Below are 25171 nucleotides of genomic sequence, written 5' to 3' on the forward strand. Positions count from 1 at the left end.
TAGCGTCTTCGAATCACTGAGCTTCGGTCTATTTTGAAAGAGAATCCTAGATACAAACAGAAATGGATATCAGATGAAGAGTGATGTAATCCTGGAACCCCTATGAACACCAAAACACACAGGGCAATTCTGAATTCTGTTATGAAGAAACACTCCCCTATTGAGTGGCAATCCCAGCAGGCAAGGGTATCTGATTCGTTCACAATTAAGGTGAATTGTTTCTTCAAAGAAATGGAGACTGAGTTCAACGAAGCAGGAGACTTCAAAATGTTTTACCCAAATGTTGGCATTTCATATTATAATAACCTTTGCTTACAGTGCCTTGTGTGATGCCTCATATGAAAGGGTTTAGTAAAAGGTTTTTCCTGACAGTGCCAAGTGGCTAATCAATTCGAATCGAAAATGACAGCCCCAAACTAAATACAGCTTGCCACATTTGCTGCTTTACATCACATTTCCTGGTCATTGTATTTCCTGAGTAAACTCAGTCTTGTTAGAAAGCATTGTGACCATTTGATGAAAGATATTAACAATCCTAGATAAGCAATTCTTTTGATTAATGAAAATAAGGTTTCTCAAGCTTCATTGCTTCTTATACAATAACTCCTAATCAAAGGACTAGCTTACAAAATATAAAGCTGAAAATCCTTCACAAATGGTGCAGTCAACCCCATTTGCTACTTTAACAATTTTTTAGAACAATCCACTCAAATCCAAAGTATAAATAAAATCTGCCTTCTAGAAATGTCATTCACATAAAGTACCCAGGAGGTTTTTAAAAACTGTATATTGTGACTCAAGGCTGTATTCGCATGCATCAGCCTTTTTAACAAAGGATGTCTTTTTACCTGAAATTCCACCACAGACCTCTTCTGCTGTCCTAGCTGCTTCTTTTCTGTTTCCTTTTACAATACAGAAACGGGTTAGGAGAGCCAAAAACACTTGAATTAAAAGCGTGAAGAAAAAAAAGTAGCAAACATGGTAATTAAAATGTTTTTAAAGCTACAGAAAACAGGACCACCTTCCATTTTGGCTTCCACTCTGTACAGGTTTCTCAGGGCTGTGGACTTGCACCGAGTTGCAGTTGGTATCATCTGACATCTATTTTAAACCCTCTAGCCCTCAGTGTCGTGTCACGGAGAACTCAGCTTGCAGGTTCTAAGCTAACTGATTTGGCGACTGCATGTGCTGACATTCACACAAGCTTAAATGAACCAAACTTCCTTCCAACCAGAAACACCCGATGTTTCTAGACCTGCATTCCTCAGTGCTAACAAACAGGATTCACATCCAAACCTTTTTTCATTCCTAAATCCCCAGTTTCTGCTACAGGATGTTGGAAGGCAGGACTGGAAAGCTAAAACACACTTCTCAGATCCCATGGGGACAAAATGAGTTATCTGAAATTCAGGCAAAGAAGTACAAATACATTCTATGCTCTTGGTGGCAAGCACTAGCCCCTGGAAATTGACATTTTTTTCTCCATTCTGAAGTTCATGGGAGATCAAGCCCAAATCTAAACTGTGACTGGTTAAAAAAGATGATTTGCTCTAAGGAGTATTTGTAACAGGCCCAGCTTGGATGCCTCTCCAAGTAGAAGAGTCACACTGGAAGCATTAGATTGCTTACTGTAAGCATTTCATCCACGACAAGGCCCGCCAGTCAAGTGGCTGATCACCAACTTCCCATTTCAGTGTTAGTAAAGGTGGTGCCTCTTACTGGAATGTGTGAGATATCTTTGATCATGGAAGAGTCATCATGAAATAGATGATGAAGATGCCCTATGTTCTGGGTGAATTACCTGAAGATTCTATCAATGCCTCGCCTAGTTGGTTAGTTGTAAGCCCAAGTGTTCAACATGCATCAGCTGGTCAATACAAGTGAAAATGCCTTATTTTTAATTCTCTACACATAGGAAAATCAAGTGGAGAAAATCTAGGGTTCTTCTTTCATTCTTGGCTATATTAGATTTTCTAAATTTCTACAACCAATTAGAAAAGACAGGCCAAAATAAAATTGTAAGAGCAGATGAAATAAATCTTATTTTATAAACGCTTCACGCAAAAATATGGCAGTTTCTCCTCGTACTAGGACAAATTAGAGTGACTACCTATATAGGAACTGTTGCCCTGTACTTTGTTAAAAGGCCGATGCATGAGAACACAGTCTTGACTCTCACTAAAAACACAGCACATCATTTCAGTGTCAGGAGAGCCGTAGAGGTTTTGTGTCATTTCCATTCTCAAGAACAGATATTATCCTGGCTGGTGTGGCTCAGTGGACTGAGTGCTGGCCTGGGGACCAAAGGGTTGCTGGTTCAATTCCCAGTCAGGGCACATGCATGTGTTGCTGGCCAGGTCCCCAGTGTATCCCTCACATCAATGTTTCTCTCCCTCTTTCTCCCTCCCTTCCTCTATAAAGACAAGTAAATAAAATCTTTAAAAAAAAAACCCAGATATTAACATATAGGGTTGACTTCGCCAAGCTTACATTAATTACCTGGTGGACTACCAATGTATGAAAACATATGGATGAACACAAGTATTTTTGCTCTTTTCACGTCTCTTTCTTCAACTATACTCTCTGAAGGTGATTATTTACTCATGTCATCCCAGGGATGTATACTGTCTTGTATAACATTGTTCAGTCTTGTTTTGGCCTTGATTTTTATCTAAAACATGGCTATACTTTCTGTTTTGCATATGACAGAAGTTGCCCATGAGCAGCTCGACTTTTTTTAAGATTTCATTTATTTATTTTCAGAGAGGGAAGGGAGATAGAGAGAGACATCAATGTGCAGTTGCTGGGGGTCATGACCTGCAACCCATGCATGTACCCTGACTGGGAATCGAACCTGCGACACTTTGGTTCGCAGCCTGCGCTCAATCCACTGAGCTACGCCAGCCAGGGCGCAGCTCAACTTTTTAAAGCTTCAAATGGATGTCTGTGACAGGGGACCTCCCCAAACACAGAATTACCTTCTGGAGGGCAGGCCCCTTGTAGTACAGGCTTCTCCCACTAGGGAACTGTTCCGGGAACCCATCTGGACCTGTGTATCAGCTGGCGTTGTTGTGAGACTGTGTTTGGCTTCAGTGAATTTTTTTTGAAGACTCTCTCAGCTCATTTGTCTATTTCATGATGGGTGATTTATGAGCACATCTGCCCACACTGCACTGAGTGTTCAGCAGCTTTTGACCAAAAACAGCATGACCACCACGTCCCACCCTCCCTATTCACCGGATATCACCTCAGACAACATTTTTTGTTTGTTTGTTTGTTTCCTTGGATAAAAAAAAGTCCTCAAAAGGAAATGTGTTGCTGATGTGGAAGAGGTGAAACAAAAAATGGCAGCAGCACTAAAAAGCATCAGAATTGAGGAGTTCAAAAACTGTTTCGAGCAGTGGAGAAAACCTCTCCATAGATGTATTGCATCAAACGTCTCCATAGGTGTACTGCATCAATAGAGAGTACCGTGAAGGGGACTGAAGTTGAAACATGTAAGAGTAAAAACATAATTTTCTATAAATAAATTCCAGGTTTTGGGGGTCCTCCCCCCACCCCATATACCATTTCTGAGAGACTATCTTTACACTGGAGGTGAGCGTTAAGACTACTGAAGGCAGGAGTCAGTTCAGGCTTTTACAGGAGACGCGATCATCTACAGCACCACTGACATTTTGTGCCAGATAATTCTTTGTTGCTGGAGGCTCTCTGAAAACAGTGTCTAGCAGTACCCCTGACCTCGAAGCACTCGATGCCAACGCCCCACCCCATCCAGCTGTAACAACCAGAAATGTCTCCAGCCACTCACTGCCATTGGTCCCCATAGGGACGGAACCCCCACCCCCTTCACCCCTCCCACATCCAGCTGAGAATCACTGAGCCGCAGCCAAACATAAGAGATAAAGAAAAACCAACTCCCCAAAGTACTGATAAGTAGAAATCAAATTCTGTATAGAACTTTAATTTTCAGAATGTCATCATTTAAAAATCTGGCCACAGGATGATATAGTATAACCATATGGAGCCAATTCTTTTGGGAATACAAAACATAAAGAGAGCTTTAAAAATATTTCAAAAAAGTACATAAATACCAATTATACCCTGGCTTTGCCAAAAATAAGTTTTGGTATAAGGTAAATCAGAACATACCAATGTAGGTGACTGCTTTCCATTGCTTCCAACAAAAGGGGTGAGAGAAGCTGGGTTTCTGTAAATAAAATCAAAATTCAAATTTCTCTTAAAATAGCCCACAAGACAAAGTATAATTACGTAGTTCACATACACAACAATTAATAGATGTGTTCATTTGTTTCATGCGGTGACTCAAGAACAGTACAAAACAAGGATTTGTTTGGATCAGGAAACAAAGGCACAATTGAACTTGCTATCCCATAAGTAAAAGGGAGAATGTATTCTAGAAAGAAAAGATGACAGAGTAATTCATCATCGGAAGGATATTTCCTGTTTTACTAAGAGACCTAGCAACCCATCAAATTGCACTGAAAAGATGATGTATTATAGAATTGTATGCCTGAAATCTCTATGATTTCATTAACCAATGTCACCCCAATAAATTCAATAACAATTTTAAAAAATAGAAAGCACAGGAGGGAGGGGGTGAGGAATGCTATTCAACTACTAAATGAAATACTGGTCATAAAAAAAGACAAACTCAGAAAATTGTCAAAATGTCATTTTGGTCTTTATTTTTATGACATGTAGCAAGTTTTCATAAATCAGTTTTACATGTGCTACTTTTGTAACATCAAAAGAAATACAATACATTTTTCATAAACTCCTCATCACCGCAAGTTCACTTTCAAATACGTGGTACGTACAAGGGTAGAACAATGTGTTTCCATATACTGACCAGTGCAACACTGATAGTTACAAGTAAAGTATCTGTGAAGCTTGAAAATGAAGATTTACTAGAAAAAGCAAATTTCCTGCCAGTTGCTAAAAAAATAACTTTCATTTGAAAAGTACATGTTTTACATGCAAGTAGAACTTTAAATCCTATGTCCACTGAAAATAAACAACAATTTAATAATTTTGAAAAAACTGCCAAGAAACAAAAATATAAGAAAAAATAGTATGTCTTTTAAAACTGCCGAATAAAAACGAATGTTCGTTTCTCGCTTTATCATCAATATTGGCACCGTGTATTCCGTATGTATATAAGTCAGTTTCTGTGCATAAAAATCCCAGTAAGATTTAGCGATTTGGGTCATTTCATGTTTAACTAAAGAACTCCTAACTTCTAGATTTTACAAACTGGCCCCCTGTGTCTGTGTTTCAGTACGAAACACAAGTTTATTTCTTTACATCAGTGGCAACTGGTTAATAGGCATGTTAAGATACTTTTTAGAAAGTTTTGTAAATATTGTCATTTAAAAAAATCCTGTACAGAGTCACAATACTGCCAGAATCTAAGTGCACCTACACATTCCTCAGTCTTTTGATGTCAGTCATTTATCACAAAAACTTACTCGAAGGAGTTCCATAAGACACACCATGTAGATAATTTGGGGTTTAAAAACCCATGGCTCCAGGCAACAACAATTACAGTTAACAAACATATGCACCCACAAAGAGACTTATAGTCCTAAAATTTTCAAACTCAATTCACTAAAGAAAACGTTCCAGGCTAAGACGTTTTTGCACACTGACAATACTCATCAGACATCAGCTAGGCCACAAGTGAAGGGAAGTGATGTCTCCCAAAGGTACAGGGTAGCAGCTGAGTTTGAGATGGCACACCCTCATACACTGTGCGTGGAAAACACGAAGGCATTTACAGAGAACTGAATTATGCGCTGACAGATGCGGAGGGTTTCTCTCTGCACTCTCATCAACAGTGATATCGGTCCCTAGTAATAAAAAAGCAAAAAGCAGTTTCCTAAACACAACCGAAAATGAAGGTTTTACCTAGCAGAGCGCACACGACGGGGTCAGAGAAGTACCCGGAGCGTGTCAGCAACTGTTTCCTGGCATTAGAAAGCATGCACATATTTGGCATGACGGATGTTTTACAATTTCACATCAACTGTGACTAGAATGAAGTGAGCCATTTCAGTGACGAACAGCAAATGCACTCTGGTCCTTCATGGCAGCAAGTATCGAGTTCAATGTTCTACGCAAAGTAGGCGCTTAAAGCATGCTGGTAAATGACAGACCTTAATACTCAAGAAACCCGCTGATTATACGTAACACTTACTGAGTGTACCCAACAGATGTTTAAGAACATAACTTAAACACCTAATAAAGGTACATGGGAAATGACTTAAAATAGTTCATAGTTACTGTACTTCCCTAAAGAAAACTTGTAAACATCTCATGGATATCTAGTCAACGGTAGAATATTTAAAATTGGCCAAAAAAGAAACCCAAAAAAACAAAACAATGTCCAGAAAACATTTGGCCCTTCAGCACCCAAAGCTCCCAAAATATGTGAAAACGGCTTTGCTAGAGAGATTTCAGTAGTCTGAAAAATTTCATACCTGAGTGGCTTAAATAGGTTCTCTCCTAAATTTTAAATAAGTGCAAGGAGTTTTTACACTCAGGAATTGCATAAGTTATCTTTCCTCAAAGTAAAAACATTGAATGATAGAGAGGTAGCATAACTTACTAAATTAACTTTAAAAAAGAAAAAAAAGCAACGTTCTTTTTAATAGTGTTAACAGAACTATTATAAGTGTTTAAAATCTTCTGATCCAGGCTTTCTTCTACCTGGTTTGAGGCATCTCGTTATTCTTGCCCCGTTTTCTACTATAAGGATATTGATGAGTCCAGGCACCCTTTGGCCCTGTGGCATCTATGGCAACATCAATATAAGAATCTGGTGTCATCCATCTCAGGAAAGTGAGAAAGAGAAAGTTAAATACAGCCAACAAAGCAAAAATGTAGCCCGTTACTGGGCCACAACGAGAGATGAGTCTTTCCAGCCGCTTGTCCATTGATAGCACAGTTTCTCCTGCCACGCGGTTGTACACCTGGTGGGAGAGAGACGGAGAATGAGTGCTCTGATCCACAATAAAGAGCGGGCAGGACCATTTTAGAGATGTAAACAGAAGTCGCTTGCATTTCATTGTTGTTACAGGAATTATGCAGTTAATGACATTCATTATGGTTAATTATTGCCTTTGGATTCAACACTCATGGAGTGCTTATTCTGGACCAAATACTGGGCTAGAAGCCATGTGATCCCAAGAGGAACATGCCACGGCTCCTGTCTCCCAGGGGAATCACCATGAATTTTAGGCCAACTATGAGAATTCTAAAGCCCTGAGAGGGTGGAACTGCTCCTCAGGCCACCTCTCTGGAGACCGCATTTAATTCAGCAGTGACTCCCCGAAGCAGGGCTGGCCTTCTAAGATTCCCTGGCTCGGCTGAAAAGCTCTGCCTGCTGTCTGGTAGACGTCAGCCAGATTCAGTGACACTCTAGTAGGTTTCTCTCTGGGTACAGAGCGGCTCTTCTGTCCCACAGCCACAGGAGGCCGTGCTGCTGAGCACAGATGGTGAGAACATACAGAAACGTTTCACGGGTTCCACACGGAAGCAAGGGCAAAGAGATGGGGCAATCTTGGTACATGGTATAGGTCAAATACTGGCAAACAAAGTTTAGTGCTGAGAATTGGTAGTCGGTGGCTTGTTTTTCAAAGCACTCGTAAGCACTAAATTCACAAATGTTTGAAAAAACCAAGGTCTGAAAACATACTTATTTTGAACACATCAAATGGGCCAGCATTGATTTTTCAATCGCACTTAAGGATTGCAGGTGCCCATTCTCACGTTTAAGATCTGTAAACAATGTCTTTTCAAACTCAAGAGAACTACCACGTGCAGTACAAATTCTGCAGGCCAATGGCCTTGGAAAGACACAGGATATTTTCATCTAGCTCTTTGAGGACACTTGGAATACTATTTAATCAGAATTATGTTGAGAATTATGCTGGGGCTGGTGAATGACAATTGTTCAATTTTCTAAAAAGTGCTGTTACACTAAGGGAAAAACGTTGAAAAGAATCAAAATGTCCCGTGTGGACCAGGCAGAACCAAGAGAGCCACTGCAAACAGACCTGTTAAGTCCACCTTTATTTCTAGGTCCATTAATTTATGATCTTAAGTGACAAAGTCATTTACTACTGTGAAGAGAATGATAGGTGTGACAACCCACTTCACACAAGGATTAACTTTTTTCTGAAATGCATACTATAAATTACCATGAAGTATAAAACAGGGAAAAATGCAGATGTTTTACTATTACTTTAAGCAGAGCTAAATGAAAATTTGCAGTTAAAAAAAAATCCTAATTTGCTCCTTTAACATATGCTGACATACTGTCACCAGAGTTCTTTGACCCAAACTTAATATCTACAGTAGCTCAGACTTCCAAGGTTCACACAATATCAACAAAAAAGGTGCAGGAACAATTTATAGAGCTATGGTTATCAAGAAGATACAGTGTCACTAAAAAAAAAAAAAGAAAGAAAGAAAACCTGTCTAACCAAATAACCCTGCCAACCATTCTGCTAAGGGTCATATTAGAACCTAGGGCGTGGTTGCGGGGAGGGCAGGAGGGCAGGAAGATGGAATGAAGAGCTCCTGAAAAGGCTTCCTTGGTGATTCTGACATGTACTCCCAGCAGGTAATCAGTGCTACACTCCAATTTCCAAAGGAAAGGGGTAGTTATTGCATATGGGTGGAGCTATTGCAAAACTTCTAGAAGGTGAGAGTGTCTCAGAGACACTTCAATCAAAACTCTCAACTCAAATATCTCCTATTTCAGTGGACAAGAGATAAAAGAGTTCCTCTGCAGTTATATTCAAATATGAGTTCATCTTATGTATGAGAATTGAGAATTGAAACCAAATAAGAGAGCTTTCCAGTAAAGAGCTATTCTGCTCACTAAGCTACTCCACCTTGCTCTCTGTTTCCGGCTGGAAACCAGCTAGCTGCTCCACTGCCTACAGTGAGAGCATGAAGCAGAGTCTAAACTTCTCCGTGCTCCCAACTGAATGACCTTCCGGTTCATAATTTCTATACACTAAGAAGTAGGGTGTTTCCATCCAGCGTGTTAAGTGGTGATAAGAGGCATGAAGCAGATGAAGTAACGAGATTAAACAAATGACAAAACTGAGGAGAATAAATGAAGTCCCTAACTTGAAACCAGGAAGCATTTCCCACACTCATACTCTCCCACCTAAGGGTATTAATCTATGCCCTGTATCTGTCTTTTTGGAAATTCTCTAGTGCTGCTTTTTATCTGCAATCATACTTACAACATTTGTCATATGCATTTTGAATTCTAACTTACTATGTTCTCAAATCAGCCTAAAGATGTGCAAATCTTTTTCCAGTAGAAAATCATAGTACTTAGCAGAGGTGATGCAAGAGTTTTAGAAAATAGTCTGAATTAAATATTTGCAAGTAGAGTTGCTGCAATCAGACTAAAGAAAAACCACGCACCTTCTAATAGACCTATAGACTTTAGAATTATAAACAGCCTCAAGAAAATGTCTCGCAATAGGCTGAATATTAGTTCTGCCTCTAATAGCTGTGACTTCTGGAAAATTCTGTAATTTCTTTATGCTCAGTTTAATGAAAGGAGTGGACTGCATTACTGCTCCTTTCAGGTGTCAAATGCAATGAGTTGACGAGAAAGATAAGGTCTAGCACATACCAACAGTACACAGTTCACTTCTTTTCATTGGGAAGCGGCTTCGTTAACTTAAGCAATAGAACAGAAATGCTAAGTATGTATAAGAAAGAGCCAACGTGGACATGAAACATCAGGAATTCAGACCCAATTTTCAAATACCCTTTTCTTGGCAGGTGACATACTTTTTCAGTTCTCTCCGCAACATTCCTCCAGGTGTAGAAAGTCTTTACTATGTTATGGATTTTTTCTGGAGCCGGCAATGCTCCGGACTTCAGTTGAGAAATAGCTTTTTCCAATCCCTCGCACAAAGATTTTACAGAAGGCTCACATAAAATAATCAGATTGTCTGGAAGAACTTCAGGAATTCCACCAACCCTGGTACTTACAACCTTAAAAAGAAAAAAAAAACATACAGTCTAGTGTAATTCATGTCTCAGGAAAATAAGCAAACCCAACTTAAAAAATCACTACAGAACATGTCTGATTAGTTTTCAAAATACATATATAGAAACCCCAACGATGCATGCCCTCAAAGCTTTTTACCTGCAAACCACAACTGGCTGCTTCCACAATTGCCATGCAGAATGCTTCAGTAAGGGAAGTATTGAGAAAAATATGTCCTTGAACTAAGACATTTCTAACATCCTTGTGTTCTAAGGCTCCCAAGAGACGCACTCTGATTTTTGAAATGAGAGAAGAAAGAGGGCAGTGAAAATCACACTACAAAAGAAATATAATTTATAAGCCAAGTGTGTTATTCATATTATACAAGGTCTGGCACAAATAACAGCCCTCTTTTAATTATAAAATCTTTTATTGCAAAATCATAAGCATGTAATTCTGTATCATAACAATATCACACTCAAGCACACCATATGACATTTTAGCTGAAATGGGCAAATTAAAACTATCAATTATTACACCCATGTTATTACCCTACCAACCACACTCAAGCAGGCCTTACTTCTGCTGGACGCTATACTTAGATTCTTACTGGTTCTAATGCTTTTCTCCTCAAAAGATTAATATTGCCAAACTCTGACCTAAAAGAAGCAGTCTTATTAATAAGCTGTTTGGTTAAAACTCATACAGCTAACATAGTTCTAACTTTTACCACATATCCGATTTCACTGTTTCCAAAATGAGTTTGCACTTAATGAAAACAGTAATACACTTTGATGAGTAAATGTTAGTGTCATTTTTAAATAGGAGAAAGCCCCCTTTAAACTGACAGGCACAACCCTTGCATGTTATCTAAGTTACTGAGGAAGGGAAATGTTCAAATCTGTATGTGCAGAGGAACTAGCATCATTTGGGCCATGCTATTTAAATCACAACTCAGTATGGCTTCAAAATCTACAAACATTTCCAACTGAACTAGCTGGGTTTTTGTACCTTCCAGAGTGCCTCCCATCACTACCCCATAAAGTCAAGTGATAGTGGGCTAATGAAACAAGTGAAATTGTGAATTTAGCTAGCGTTTGCAATTTTATATAAATTTCAAAAAATAGGCCTTGCATTACATTTCTACACCAAATATATGTAGGGGAAGCAGCCCACTTAATGTAGGCATGTAGCAAAAACCGCATTGAGGTAATTGATATTTTCTCACCCAAGACGACATGGAATCCATCAATACCTGTCATGTAGCTGGTATCTTTCCCGTACTTCTTCCAAAATTATTCTCTTTGGTCCCTCTCCTCCAATGATGAAATTTAAATCTTTATATTTTTGACAGAGTTCAGGTATTATACCACTAAGCAAATCGGTTCCTGTAAATAGAAAATAAAGTTAAATGTTAGAGATATTCATATTTAACCCTTAAAAAAAATCATCAGAGCTAAGATTCCACCCACTTTGAAAAGTATTAGCTATGCTCTCCTAGTAGAGAAATGAATTCTCTGAAACCTTTCCTGGGAGAGAATATTCACAAGCTGCCAGCGGTCCTCCGAGAGTTGCGGGTCTTGAAGGTACACACACTGACACCCATTGTTACCTTCCAGACACCCAATATGTGTACTATTCTGCTTCATTTCAGCATAATGTTCTTTAAGTCATTCGCCTGTGTTTACATGTTGGCCACTTCTAGAAAAGGTATCTGAGGTAGCTAACATTTGGGTTCAAGTTTTCTACAGAGCAGGACAGCTGACTGGAAATCTAGATCTTGTTCTGGCATTTTAACAGTCAAGCTCTTTTCCATGGGAGTTTCCTGATAAAGGATATTGAGACCTGTGTACCTACAGTACAAGGTCTCTTTCAGCTATAAAGTTCTACTACCCTATGATTCCACTTCCTGCCACAGGAAAGGGCTGAGCAACACTAAGTATATGTGCCATCTCCACTTTGCATAGAATGCAATTTATACAAAGGATTCTGCAGTGGATACTATGGTAGCAGCAAAATACGATGTCCATCCAAGCCCACTCCAGCCCACTTCCCTAAAGGAGAGTAAATGAGGGTAATGGGACCATCAGCCAGACCATTATATTCCATAGAAGAGAAGAGTGCATCTTTGTTCCTTTTTTTCTAATGGAACACTTTTCTTATAATATGTAAATACAACCTCAGGTAATGTGAAGCAATAAATCATGTCCTACTAGTCTGAATGTGGCTATCCAAAGTGACAGCAATGTTGACACTATTTGAGAAGTTAACTAACTTAACAATTATAAACTATAAAGTAAAAAGGCAAAACAACCCAGCTAGTTTATTGGGAAATACACACACACACACACACACACACACACGAGAATCATACTATCAATCTACCCAAGTATGGGCAGATCAATTATAAACAAGATGGTGGGAGATATAATATATACAGGTTGTTTTTATTAAATAATTGAAAATAGGATTTAAGTGAACTCTGCTTATATTTTCAACATGATTGCATTAGCAAACGTAAATTCACATGTGTCTTTTCTGAATTATGAAGGCTTCTCATTAAAACCTTATCTTTTTTCAAGTCCATTACCAAATCTATCAATTGGGTAAAAGTCTTAATGACTTTTAACATTTATCGTCCTAGAACTTTCATTTTCTTTCCCCTCTCTCCCTTAAAATACAAAGGTTAAGAACCCATTCTTCAAATGAAAAGAAAACATACAGAGCAATAACCATAACTGCTGATAATAGCTAACGTTTCCTAGTGGTTACTATGTCAGGCAATATACTTTAAATACAGTATGTCATTTAATCCTGACAGGTACCTTATATGAAATGGAACTGATTTTGTCAATTATCTATGAAATTATTCTAAAAATAAAGGGTTTTCCCCCACAATAAAAATGTGCTAGTGCCTGTAAGAAGAGTCTAACACAATGGAACATACAAAAAGACTTCCACTCTCCACAGTCACCCAAAATGGACAAGGAAAATTCCTGATTTGTACTGCTTTGAAAGTTAAGCCTAACAATATATTTTTTAAAGATTTTATTTATTTAGTTTTAGAGAGGGAAGGGAGGGAGAAGGAGAAAGAGAGAAACATCAATGTGCGGTTGCTGGGGACCTGGCCTGCAACCCAGGCATGTGCCCTGACTGGGAATCAAACCTGCGACACTGATTCGCAGCCCGAGCTCAATCCACTGAGCTACACCAGCCAGGGCAAGCCTAACAGTATTTTAAAGAATCTTCTGGATCTATAACTAAGATAATGGTGGTGGGGCTGGGGGTGGAGGAATAGGAGACCTCTCCTCAGGAAGAGCTGAACCCGTGCTTGTCATCTCTGTTACTGGGGAAACTGAGCAATTACTTACCCTCCCTGAGACTCAGTTTCTTTGCCGACAGCTAACACATACCCTACAGTTGCTGGGAGAGTCAAGTGAAGCAGTGAGCCATGCACGGGCTTTATCAACTGCAGGGCACACATTACTACTACACCAACAAGTGCGGCGTGCCTGCCCATTCCCAGGAGCACTGTGAAACCCTAACTGAGCAAAAGGGGGCAGGCCATCCAGGAAAACTGGGTGATAAGAATTTCAATTTACCCTGTCCCTTACTCAATACATTCCAGTGGGCCTTTGATATATGGTCCAAATGAACACCTAAGGAAATTAATTTGTTAATCATCAATGGACCATTAATACAACTACTCATTTTGGGGCTACAGATGTGGCCATTCCTTATCAGAATGTTATTTTTTGCATGATGCCTGGCGTATAGAGAAGGTTCAGTAAGTATTTGTTAAATTATCGAATTGAGAACAAGAAAGGCTGTAACTTCACCCTGCTGGTGGCTAGTTCAGCTGGTTAAGATACCATAATTAGTGAGGTATAGGTAACATGTTTAATTGTTGGACAGACAGTTAATTTTACTCTGATCCTTGACCACCCATGCATCATCCTTTCTTAGCTAGCTATCCCACAAAGGTATACTATTTGATTAAAAAACATTTTAAACACATTTTCTTAGTTACAACAAACACATCAGCAATATCCTGAGGAATTCAGAATACAGAATGCTGGTCCATGACATCTTCTCAGTTAGAGAATGACAAGCATGTCATTGCCTTCACCTCATAAAACACAGTTCAGTAACACTTTTCTCACCAACCTCTGCTTAAGAGCCTGATCACCCACAGCTCTCCGTTACAATGGCTAAAGCAGATTTGGGGCCACTCGCTAGTGCATGGACTGCTACACTTCCAACCCTGCTGCTACACTTCACACTTACCAAGAAATCAGCTGTGTTGTCTACAAATCCGTTTGATAGCTGTTGCACTTGTTACTATGTTGGGTAATTTAATTAAAACGCACAGAAACTGGCAAGATGAGTTTATCTGACACTAAGCTGAAGCATTGGAAGAATTCAATAAAGTCACAGAAAAAAGCCTATCAGTTCGAAGGTATCCTAAACCACCGTATAAAACCAAAAACAAACGAAAATCCAGAAGCATGCTACTTCGTATGCCTTTAGATTCCTACTGCACTTAAAACAACCAAACTGGCAAATGTAAGTGATGCTTTGTGAAGGTAACTGTGCAGGAAAGATGATGCAGTTCAAATCAGTGGACCAGTACTCTTGCTTGCAGGCTTACATCAAACTATTGGCAAATTTGGTGCACATTAATAATATTTTGAGTTGAATTTAGCCTTGACCAGGTAGCTCAGGTGGTTGGAGCATCATCCCATACACCAAAAGGCTGCAGGTTTGATCCCCAGTCAGGGCACATACCTAGGTTGTGGGTTCCACCCCCACCATCGGGACACATATAGGAGGCAACTGATTGATATTTCTCTCTCACATCGATGTTTCTCTCTCTCCCTTCCTCTCTAAAATCAATAAACATATCCTTGAGTGATGATTAAATAATTTTGAGTTGAATTCAAATATTTAAGGGGAGGTTATATATTATCATTTTAATGATTCCTTAGTTTAATTCTGATTACTAGATAGGATTTCAAAGCGCATCCAGAACATTTGTTTGAATTAACCACACTGTTTCTAGATTTAGTAAATGAGGCTCTCCGAATTCTACTGCAGTGTCCACAGAGCTGCAGAGGGACTAAAAAAGTCCTCCCCGATGACAACAAACACTCATCAAGTACGAACTGGGATAAGTACTTTAGAGAATCCATCACTGAACCCTCACAAGATCCCCATTCTTGCCCAAATGACACAAATGAAAAAAAAAGAAAGAGTGAGACCCAGAGATGTTACGTAGCTTATCTTCCATCATACAATGGGACAGAGCGAGCCCCTTCCTTCATCACTTACCTGCCAATATGTTACTAATTGTCTTAGCTATGATAAAATGAAATATGCAAGCCACAAAACAGTAATGTGCAGAACAAGCTCAAAGATTTTGAGTATATGCATTAAAAAGACAGGAAAGCTATAAAATATTTACTCGCCATCCCTGAATAGTACAGTGACAGCTGATTTTAGTTTTTACCTTTGTGCTTTCCTTTCCAAAATATCTGCAAAGAAAAGGCATTACTTTTGCAATTAGAAATTGGTGGTGGGCTTGCCCTGTACTTCTTACCAGATGCACAGGGCTATTTTAACTTTTAAAAAGACCTGACTTGTTAAAGGGCACCAGGTTGGTTTTATTTTTAAGTAGCCATTAAAACATCAAAGGTTGAGGGGGGCAGCATTCACCACTGTTCCAAAAATGTTTTTTTTTGAACTTATAAAACAATATTTGACCTTTCTTTGCTATATTTAATGCCAAAGTAGTCATAAAGCCACAAAACAGCCCTGGCTGGAGTGGCTCAGTGGACTGAGTGCCAGCCTGAAAACCAAAGGGTCACGGGTTCGATTCCCAGTCAGGGCACATGCCTGGGTTGCGGGCCAGGTCCCCAGTAGGTGGCACATAAGAGGCAACCACACACTGATGTTTCTCCCCCTTTTTCTCCCTCCCTTCCCCTTTCTCTCAAAATAAATAAATAAAATCTTTAAAAAAAAACTCATAAAACAAACTAAAAAGTCAAATAATTCTTATATACAAGTATTCCACAAAACAACTTTCTACAAAACGTCTGTGCAGTGCAATTGTAGCTAGCATTTCATTACCTTTTCTGTAAACAAGTCTGCTGACAATAACAATAGTGATTATACTATCATGCCTTCTAAATGGGTCTGGAGTGAAGTCAGTAGGATCTACAGCATTAGGAATGACGGACACTATTTCAGGATTCAGTGTTGCTCTTAGCACAGTGTTTTCCTTACTAGTATAAGAGACACAAATTATGTGGTTTGTGTCACAAAGAGATACAGTTAGAAGCTTGTTTGTAAGCACCGAGCTGACATCAGCAAATCCAAAAAGGGAGTGGTCCGTGAAGACTGTACGGAGCCCCATTGTCTTGGCGTGGAAGAGAGCATCATGGGCCATGGCAGAAAAGGAACTATGTGAGTGGATTATCGTGACTCTCTCCCGAACAAATATGTACCTGAGCAATGGCAGACTGTGAAAGAGGGTCGTGGCTGTAGATTGGTTGTACATAACTCTTAGGGGCAAGTAATAGACTTTGAGGCCTTTAGTGAGGTAACGGACGCCTTTTCGAGTTCCATAAGCATGGGTGACAACTATGACTTTGTGTCCTCTTTCAATCAGGCACTGAGAGAGCTGGTAAATGTGGCTTTCCACGCCGCCCATATTCGGGTAGAAAAAGTCCGACACCATGCATATATTATGGGCCCCAGTTCTACATGTGACAGTATTTCCAGGGCTATCGTGGTAGAGCGCAGTTGAGGGATCGTGGCCAAGGTCGTGCCCGCCTCCTCCTTGATAGGCCATGCTGAGACAGTTTAGGCATTAGTCCTTAGAGCAATTCAGTTAAGGTATGTGTCGTGTAGTACCTGAAAAGAGAGTAAAAGAAGATCTCAGCTCAGAGAAAATAGATTCCACATTCCAAATCCAGGTATGAACAGTTTTAACATTAAGGCAAATTTGTTAGAAATAAAGCAAAACTTACCATGAATGTACTAATTTGACATTTACTTGCTTAGTATTTACTATGTGCCATACACAACCACATTCTGCAATGTCCTTGTATCTTAATTTTGCTCTAAAAAACATGCTACACATAATTTTAAAAAATACCATAGTATATAATAACTTGCCATTCGAACTGGTTTGCCATTGAAACCAGTTCATTCCAATAATTACATATGAGGGCTCTTTAAAGAAAGTGTGGCAACCTCACTTGAGAACTTAGCCACTGATTCAATGGATATCATAAAGTTTTGCTAGTATTATCTTTGTGGTTCCCACTAAAATACACCTGGACCTAGAGCTGTCTCTTGGGGAGCTGCTTTTCCAAGTGCCACAAACGCTGCACACATCCACATTTTCTCCTTCCTTATTCAAGGATGGTGGTCACCAAACTGCTCCCTTCATTTTCTTAAGACGTCTCTCAGTTACGTGCACCTGTGTGCCATCAGTGTCCCTCCTTTCAGTTTGGAGTCTGAAGATAAAGACTAAACTAGAGATGGGCTGAAGATGGGGCCATTTTCTACATCTAAAGTAGGAATTGCTTATCTCAGGGGGCTCCTAGATTCTTAACAGTGTAAATGCCCACTCAATATTCAGTACTACTTAAGACGTCTGAAGCTCAAGCGTATTGGAAACCTACTGAAACTCCTCCTCAGCTTTACAAATGAGATCCCCATGCCTCCAGAAACTCAACCACACAATGGGAAGCCATCCTAAAACCATCTCCGTTTCCAACTTATCCTGCAAACTCAGAAAACGCAAAAATTAACTGCAGGTGTTCAGTGTTGCCTAGTCTCTCCAACAAATCCATCTCCCTTTTAAATATATTCTCAGAAATACTCTGTAAGTGTTGGTTGACCTGAATTTACTAATTCAGATTCAATATTATCACATACTGAGATTCTTCAACTTCGTACTTCAGTGGCTTCGCTACCATATTAACCGTGGTTTGCCAATTAAGCTTGAATTTCCAGTTCTCGTCTATTTCAAACGATAAACGATCGTGAAAACAGCGGCGACCCAAATGAAATCAGAGTTTGTCATCAACCTGCAGCGTTCTGTGGAGTCTGCCTACTTCCATCGGCTTATCACACCTGTCATCTTGACGTTGCAAAAGCCCGAAGAACGGTACAATCACAAAACCTTTGATTTTAAAGCTGACGAGAAGCTAGGAGATCGAGCAAACGCGTCTTAGTCTGCAAATGAAAACCCGGACAAGTTGAGCGACTTGTCCAAGGTCCTCACCCAGCCACCGAAGTGACAAATGCGAGATCGCAGCGAATTCTCGACCCCGGTCAGGGAAGCCCTGCGCAGTCAGTAGCGGCAGCGGTTCCTGAGGAGCCCGAAGGAGACGCGACGGGGGAGAATGTGGTCAAGGGGAGAGGACGTGGTCTAGGGGGCGTGCTTCCACCCCCCAGTCCCTGGGCGCCGTCGGGGTGTCACTCGCTGAGAGGACACTGAGGAGCGCCAGCGCCAAAAAAGGGAAGTCTGCCCCAGCGCATCCTCAGCCCTACTTGAGTCTACAGACACCCTCGACCCCGACTTCTCAGCGCCAAGACGGGCCGGCTTCACTGCCGCCACAGCCGGCCAAGCTCCCATGGGAACCGTCCAGTCCACCCCCGGAAGCGGCTGAGAAAGCCGGCACGGAGAGGTCAGACACGCACTTACCGGCGAGTCCTATGGCCGCCAGTGTCCGGACCTCCCGCGGCAGCGGCTGGAGTCCCACCCCGCTGCTCCCAAACACCAATCCGAGGCGTCCGCGCCCCAGGGCCGCGCCCCCGAGACAGCCAATAGCAAAGAGGCACTGGAGTCACGTGCAAAATGGGCGCTCAGTCCCCACCCTTCAGCTGGGGTTGTAACGACCGTGCGCCTGCACGTGTCTGCACGATGTTACGGAACAATTGTTGTCTCTGTATTGATAGCATTAGTCTTCGGCTTAACCTTTTATATGAATTTCTAATATGTCTCGAATCTCAAAATCGGCCCTAGTGTCTCGTTACACAAGCAGCCCTCCACAGTCCTTCGCTGGCTGTGTTGACAGGATTCCCAGGGTGCCTCGCAGCGACCCTTAAGGACTGCTGGGAGTTGTAGTCTGGTGGCCTGTGAAGGCGAACCCGAAATTAGAAAACCAACTCCCAGAATGCACCGCTATTCTAAGCTGGACTCCCGTGGACGGTTAGGACGGTTCGAACCTTCGTTGCCTAGTTACAGCGTCTCTTTTCTGGAAGCCTGTACTCTATGGCTTCGGATGGTAAAGGCGGGGTATTAGTGGCAGTTGTCTGTGCCACAGCAGAGCAGTACTGGTTCATACCACTCTGGTGGGGTTCCCTGATGTAGCCAATGAAAATGTACAAATAAATCAAATAAAAATTTTTTAAAATTTTAATTTCACATAAATTTCTTTATATAAGTATGTCCCAAATATGAGAGACTTTATAAAAATTTTTTTCATCGTTTATCTTAAAATTTAACTGGGCATTTTGTGTTTCATCTTGCAACCGTACACCCTGGAGAAAAATAATTTGAAGTCTGACCTGAAATATCAACTCTCACTCAAACTCGTTCAACTGGCTATGGAGGTACTTGGCCAAGAGGCTAATGAATCAGTGGGAGTGGTGGGATACACCCTTCCTTGTTGGTACTTGAAGTTCCCCAGCCCTGCCCTGCATACTTTCGGGAACGAATGCCTTCCTCGATCGACATCATCACCAGCATCTTTTCTAAGCCTGTAGAAACCTTATTCATCCCTGAAGATTTCAGCTCTTTTCTGACACTCTCTCCAAATTTTTAGAGAGAATTAAATCTTCCCCCTTCTGTATTTTGATAGTACTTTGGTCATTTGCTGGTATAGTATTTATCAGGTGATACTCAAATTGTTTGCCTGGCTGCTGTCCCCATTGCTCCTCAGCCTGATCCTTGAAGATTTGTGTCTTCTTGGAATCTCACATAGACTTCTTTCTGAAAACTGACAATTGTATTTGCTTGTTAAAAATCTGCCTCCCCAGCCAGATAGTAAACTCAGGCAGGGGCTGTTCCTAGTAATAGATACTGAAAAACTTTTCATTGTATTAATCAAGTTTTACATCCAATACCAGCACAGTCCCTGACACATATTATATACCTAATAAAATGTATTGAAAATATTTCATAGACTGTACCTTATAAAAATTACAATGCAGTGATATAATTCAAAGAACATTTTGGTTGTAGGATGTGAAATGTATTAATGAGTTAAGCTAAGGCACAGGTTGGGATGGATACCCTGCCCTGTGTTATTGAAGCATCAGTGCATAAAGATGATGAAGACTCAAGGATACTTATTCAAGCTTAATAATTTGCATTCAGCTTCACAAAGAACACCATCAGTACCAGGTGGTATACAACATTGCTTTGGTCTCCTTTTCACTTTTGCATTAGGTTAAGACAAAGAATGTGGGCAGACATCCTGAAAGGTATCAGTGAGGGTTAAGCCCTCATTTATTTATTGAGCCCCTGGTTTGCCACTGCCATAGTTCTGGTCCCAATACACTTTTCAAATTCCATCATGAATTTTCTAGGATCTTGATGTCAATACTCCTTGAAAAAAGTTGTGATCTTTTTTCAAAACAGAACAAATATTTTCTATCTTTAGCATCGAACATTTACTGAGTGCCTACCCTGTAAAAGGCTTTCTGGGGAATACAAGGAATATTAAACATAGTTTCTGTTTTAAAAATTTTTTATCTTTCCTAGCTTTTATACACCTTTTACCAATATTATAAAAGAATTCACTTTTCTTGAAAGGTTCTTTGTGTTTTAAATGCTGTAGAATAGGCTGACCTTTATACATATATATTCGTAAAGGCACACTGTTGCTAAGTCTCTGTGGGGGAGGGGGTTGAGAAAATCTCAGGCTGTTCCAACAAAGTCTGAAAACATTGAACATTCATCATGCTCCAATCTCCAACCTAGGCTCTGAGTATTAAAAGGCATATAAATCATGATTTTGTACATGGTTCACAATCTCACATGGGTACAAAACTCCATTTATAATAAGTTCAACTTTAAGCAAAAGTCTCTATTTAAGGATATTTTCTAAAAGTCAAAAGAAAATTGTAGCAGCCAAATTAAGCTATAAATCTGGGGATAATTCTAATTATACTGTTCTGCCTGAATGCATGGAATCAAGGTATACCTTTAGAGAATTTTTTCAGAAGCTACTAAAGATAGACTAAAATACATGCAGTGTATTCTGATTACACTTAATAAAATATGAAGGCAATCAGTACCAATTGTAATATAAAATGACCTATAAATGGAGAAGGTATAAAATAAACATGGAGATCATTTCCCTTGAAACTCAGCTTTTTGTAAACACGTATGTATATTAGCTCTCCTGGATGTTGAAGTGGGAAGGCAACAGAGTTGTTTTGAGAGCCTGCTAAGGCATAAGGCAAGGAAAGTCTGGCATGAGCTTTACCCCCAAGGAACTAAGACAGAGTTAATATGTAAACATTAGCTCTAAGGTGGGAAGTGACAAGTGCTATAAGAGAAATTTAAAAAAAATACTAGGAGTTTAGAGGGGAGGAGTATTTCTAGCTTCCAGCATTTGGCTAGTGGAGGTGAAAGGCACTCCTGCATCTGTCGGGAGCAAGACCATTCCAAGAACAATGTGAGCAAGGTACAGAGACCAGTGCTGACTGTCCAGTGGAAACTGTTGCATAATTATATGGGGACAGGGAAGGGGAGTGGTTCCGTTGGGAGAGGAGTGGCATTTCCTGTGAAGACCGGAGCAAACTGGCAGAGGACCTTATTAAGGAAAATGGACTAGATGCTGAGCCAGACTTCCAGCCAAGATGATCTTTTCAATTACTATTTTGAGACTCCTTGCTGATCATTCTGCTTTAAATGGAAAAATAAGAGATATCAAGTGAAAAAATTAAAATGTTATAGCTGTGACTTTTAAGAGAACATGAACACTTCCATGTATAGGAAACAGAACCCAAATGCAAAATGGTAATCAGATAAAGCCTGATTTGGTCCTGGACTCTGTATTGGGAGTAGGAAAACATGAACCAGGGTTTGCCTCCTGTAGAATGATAGACTAACAGCGCTCCCTGTGTAGCTAGAGACAAGAACCAGCCTTTATGGGACATTCACATTGGTGGCCTTCAGTGAACCACTGTCCAATATTTGCACCCTTGTTTAAGCCCCTGCCACACTGACTCTGGGCTTGGCCATGCAACTTGCTTAGCCAATGGGATATCAATAAATGACAGATAGCAGAAACTTACTAAGTGTTTTTGCACTGGGGCATGTCCTGTTGGAACCTTTCCACTTGAAAGCCAATGACTCTACTGTGAAGAAACTTTGGCAAGGCACTGTATGTTGAAAACCAGATGGAGAGAGGCTTTGGAGAATAAGAGTTCATCTCGGGCAACCCAGTGACAGATGAATTCCCATTCCCTGACCACAAAACCAATGCAATACTTTATTATTTATTAGTCACCTACTATATGCAAAACATTGTTCTCACACTGGGGAATGAAAGAAGACCAAGACTTTGTCAACGTTACTCACAATAAGCCAGGCAGTGAAAGACAAATACCATATGATCTCACCTTTAACTGGAACCTAATCAACACAACAAACAAGCAAGCAAAATATAATGAGACATTGAAATTAAGAACAAACTGACAGTAACCAGAGGAAAGGTGGGAGGGAATAATGGGGGAAAGGGTGAAGGGTTTACAGGAACAGCTATAAAGGACACATGGACAATAACAAGGGGGGTGGAAACAGGAGAGGGTGGTGGGGAGGGGTGGGGGGAAAGGCATAAAACTATACTTGAACAACAATAAAAATCAAATCATTTAAAAAAAAGTGTAGCTTTTCTTAGTCAAATGACCAGATCCATTAAGCTTACCATTTTCACCAATCTGTTGCCTCCCTTAGAAGGCTTAAAATAGATTGTGTCATCTTCTTTATCAAGTATCTCAAACGGCATTTTAATCTCGCCCATCTCCAACAATTATGCTGTCCAATCTGTTTCCATCTGTAAACAGCCTCCCACCACACTGCTTAGTCACAGATTTATGATCTCAGTTGTCATGTTAATAATTTTCTGGCCTTGTGGCTTAGATGATTAGGGATATCATACATCACTGGCATTTATTGTATTTGCGTTAAGCTCTTGGGGATTTTTTTTTACATATTTTTATTTTGAAACAAGTTGAGAATTATCTGCCCACATACCAAAGCTATTAGTATGACAAATATTCCTGTACAATGACCAGTGAGTTCTAATAAGGCAATAGGCTAGTTACCCCACCTCTCCCCTGAGGACTAGCCCCACCCCAGGTCAGACCCAGCCTCAGAATCCAAGTGCAAATCTCTTGGTGGTCACTGGGGGTTGGGGAGGAAGCAGGGGGAGTGGTTTTACTGATAGAAGTGCAAAGCCAGACCGCAACTAGTTTTGTCCTAGCTCAGAATTCCTGAAAATAGTTCCATCTAAATGGCACTTAGAAAGATAGAGGCCCTGACCAAAACATAGTTTGAGTTAGTTTTAGGACAGATCCAAAGATGTCACAGGCTTTAGTGGACTCTCCTTCACCATGGGATGTGGGTCAAGTTAAACTGAATGTCAAAGGAAAGATTGGTTTCCAGCTGATTCTTGGGTCACATTTATTTATCCTTATTTAGCATCTAGACCTTCTGAGAGTCACTCCTTGGGTTTTCCAAAACTAGTGTTGTTTTATTGTGCTCCTGTCTTTCCCTACCCTCTCCATTTCTAAATTCCTTCCTCTCTCTTTCTTTTTTAAAAGATGTTATTTTTTTATTTTTAGAAAGAAGGGAAGGGAGGGAGAAAGAGAGGGAGAGAAACATCAGTGTGTGGTTATCTCTCACACACTGCCAACTGGGGACCTGGCCCACAACCCAGGCATGTGCCTTGGCTGAGAATCGAACTGGCAACCCTTTGATTCACAGGCTGGCACTCAATTCACTGAGTCACACCAGCCAGGGCCCTTTCTCTCTTCAAAACAGTTTTTTCTTTACCATAAAATTTAGAGTGGAAGCATATTAAATAACACAAAATTCTATGGCTTGAATAATGGTGTTTATTTTCTTTAAATACACTTAAATATAAAACAACAGACAGGAGTTTGGTAAACTGAACACTACAAGCTGAACAGTAATCAGAAAATCAGTGCTCATCATACACATCAAAGTCTGCATAAGAAAGAATTAGAATAATTCACAAGAGAGTTGCAATGAGCAAAGGACACAGAGATTATACAAACTGCCTCATCTTCTGTGAGTAATCAGTCACATGGCACTTGTCATTCCTTGACGATCAAACCTTTTTCATTTACCAAACACACAGAAAGGGTTACACAGGCTCCCTCTTCTCCACGCCTTGATGTGCAGAGGCATCTTCAGTTAGAAGACATCTGTTAGTGAACCAGGGAATCCTCAGCTGGTGTTTAATGGAAGCTTGGTCTGGATTCACCTGGTATTATGGGAAGTGAATTTTTTCCAACACCTGGGGGAAAAAAACTGTGACAGCAAATTGGCAAAGCGGCATGCTGTTTAAAATCACAGGGATGGGGACTTGGGAACAAAGCTGAATCAGGGATTTTCTTGACCATGGAGCCCGTGGGTAGGCATTTTGTCCTTTGGAAAGCGGCAATGCTTTGCACAGGCTGGTTTTGCATTTGTGCACATTCTGGTGTGAAAGGGGCATCCATCCTCGCAGCTGTTGCAAAGGAAAATAAACATGAGAATTCAGAATCCAGGACTGTATTCAAAGGAATAACTCTGTTCTGATTTGATTAAGTTTTCAAAGTAAATTTTTCAGATATGTGTTTAAAACATCAATAGAAAGTGCTAAATAGTTACCTCACATGGATTCCAAATCTATGAAAGTACAGTCAGTAACCTCTAACTGTTCTAATCATCAATACATTTTTTGCTACATAAGTTCAGTGACATCCCCTTCATCAAAGAAAAAAAAACAAGTAAACATATATAAACATATGTTGAGAGAAAGATTGAACCAAAGAGCCTGCTGATCTGAATCCCCCACAAATAAT

General features: G+C 40.2%; 2 protein-coding genes and 1 long non-coding RNA gene across 6 annotated transcripts in view; all 3 read right to left on the bottom strand.

Annotated features, from left to right (window-relative positions):
* Positions 1-27: 27 nt before the first annotated feature.
* Positions 28-2291, bottom strand: LOC118498441. Its single transcript, XR_004900931.1, has 3 exons — positions 1022-2291; positions 849-902; positions 28-46 (listed from the first exon to the last, which is right to left on the bottom strand). It is a non-coding gene; the product is annotated as an uncharacterized LOC118498441 (long non-coding RNA).
* Positions 2292-4683: 2392 nt separating this feature from the next.
* Positions 4684-19333, bottom strand: PIGA (phosphatidylinositol glycan anchor biosynthesis class A). Of its 2 annotated transcripts, XM_036016329.1 has the most exons (6): positions 18768-19333; positions 16178-16963; positions 11304-11436; positions 10208-10340; positions 9847-10053; positions 4684-6995 (listed from the first exon to the last, which is right to left on the bottom strand). In XM_036016329.1, exons 2-6 carry the CDS (start codon positions 16899-16901, stop codon positions 6729-6731), a joined length of 1464 nt encoding a protein of 487 aa, XP_035872222.1. In that variant the 5' UTR covers positions 16902-16963; positions 18768-19333; the 3' UTR covers positions 4684-6728. The 2 variants fall into 2 exon arrangements, with proteins under 2 accessions (XP_035872222.1, XP_028378662.1); XM_028522861.2 differs by lacking the exon at positions 18768-19333 and having other exon boundaries at positions 16178-18429.
* Positions 19334-24176: 4843 nt separating this feature from the next.
* The window catches only part of VEGFD (vascular endothelial growth factor D), a 31107-nt gene continuing 30112 nt past the window's right edge, over positions 24177-25171 (bottom strand). For all 3 annotated transcript variants that reach the window (XM_036016769.1, XM_036016768.1, XM_036016770.1), the window contains exon 7: positions 24177-24834. In XM_036016769.1, the coding sequence (XP_035872662.1) occupies positions 24595-24834 (240 nt within the window). In that variant the 3' untranslated portion in view covers positions 24177-24594. The remainder of the gene's footprint in view (positions 24835-25171) is intronic.

This window comes from Phyllostomus discolor, chromosome X (genome assembly GCF_004126475.2).
Source record: "Phyllostomus discolor isolate MPI-MPIP mPhyDis1 chromosome X, mPhyDis1.pri.v3, whole genome shotgun sequence".
Taxonomy (NCBI): domain Eukaryota; kingdom Metazoa; phylum Chordata; class Mammalia; order Chiroptera; family Phyllostomidae; genus Phyllostomus; species Phyllostomus discolor.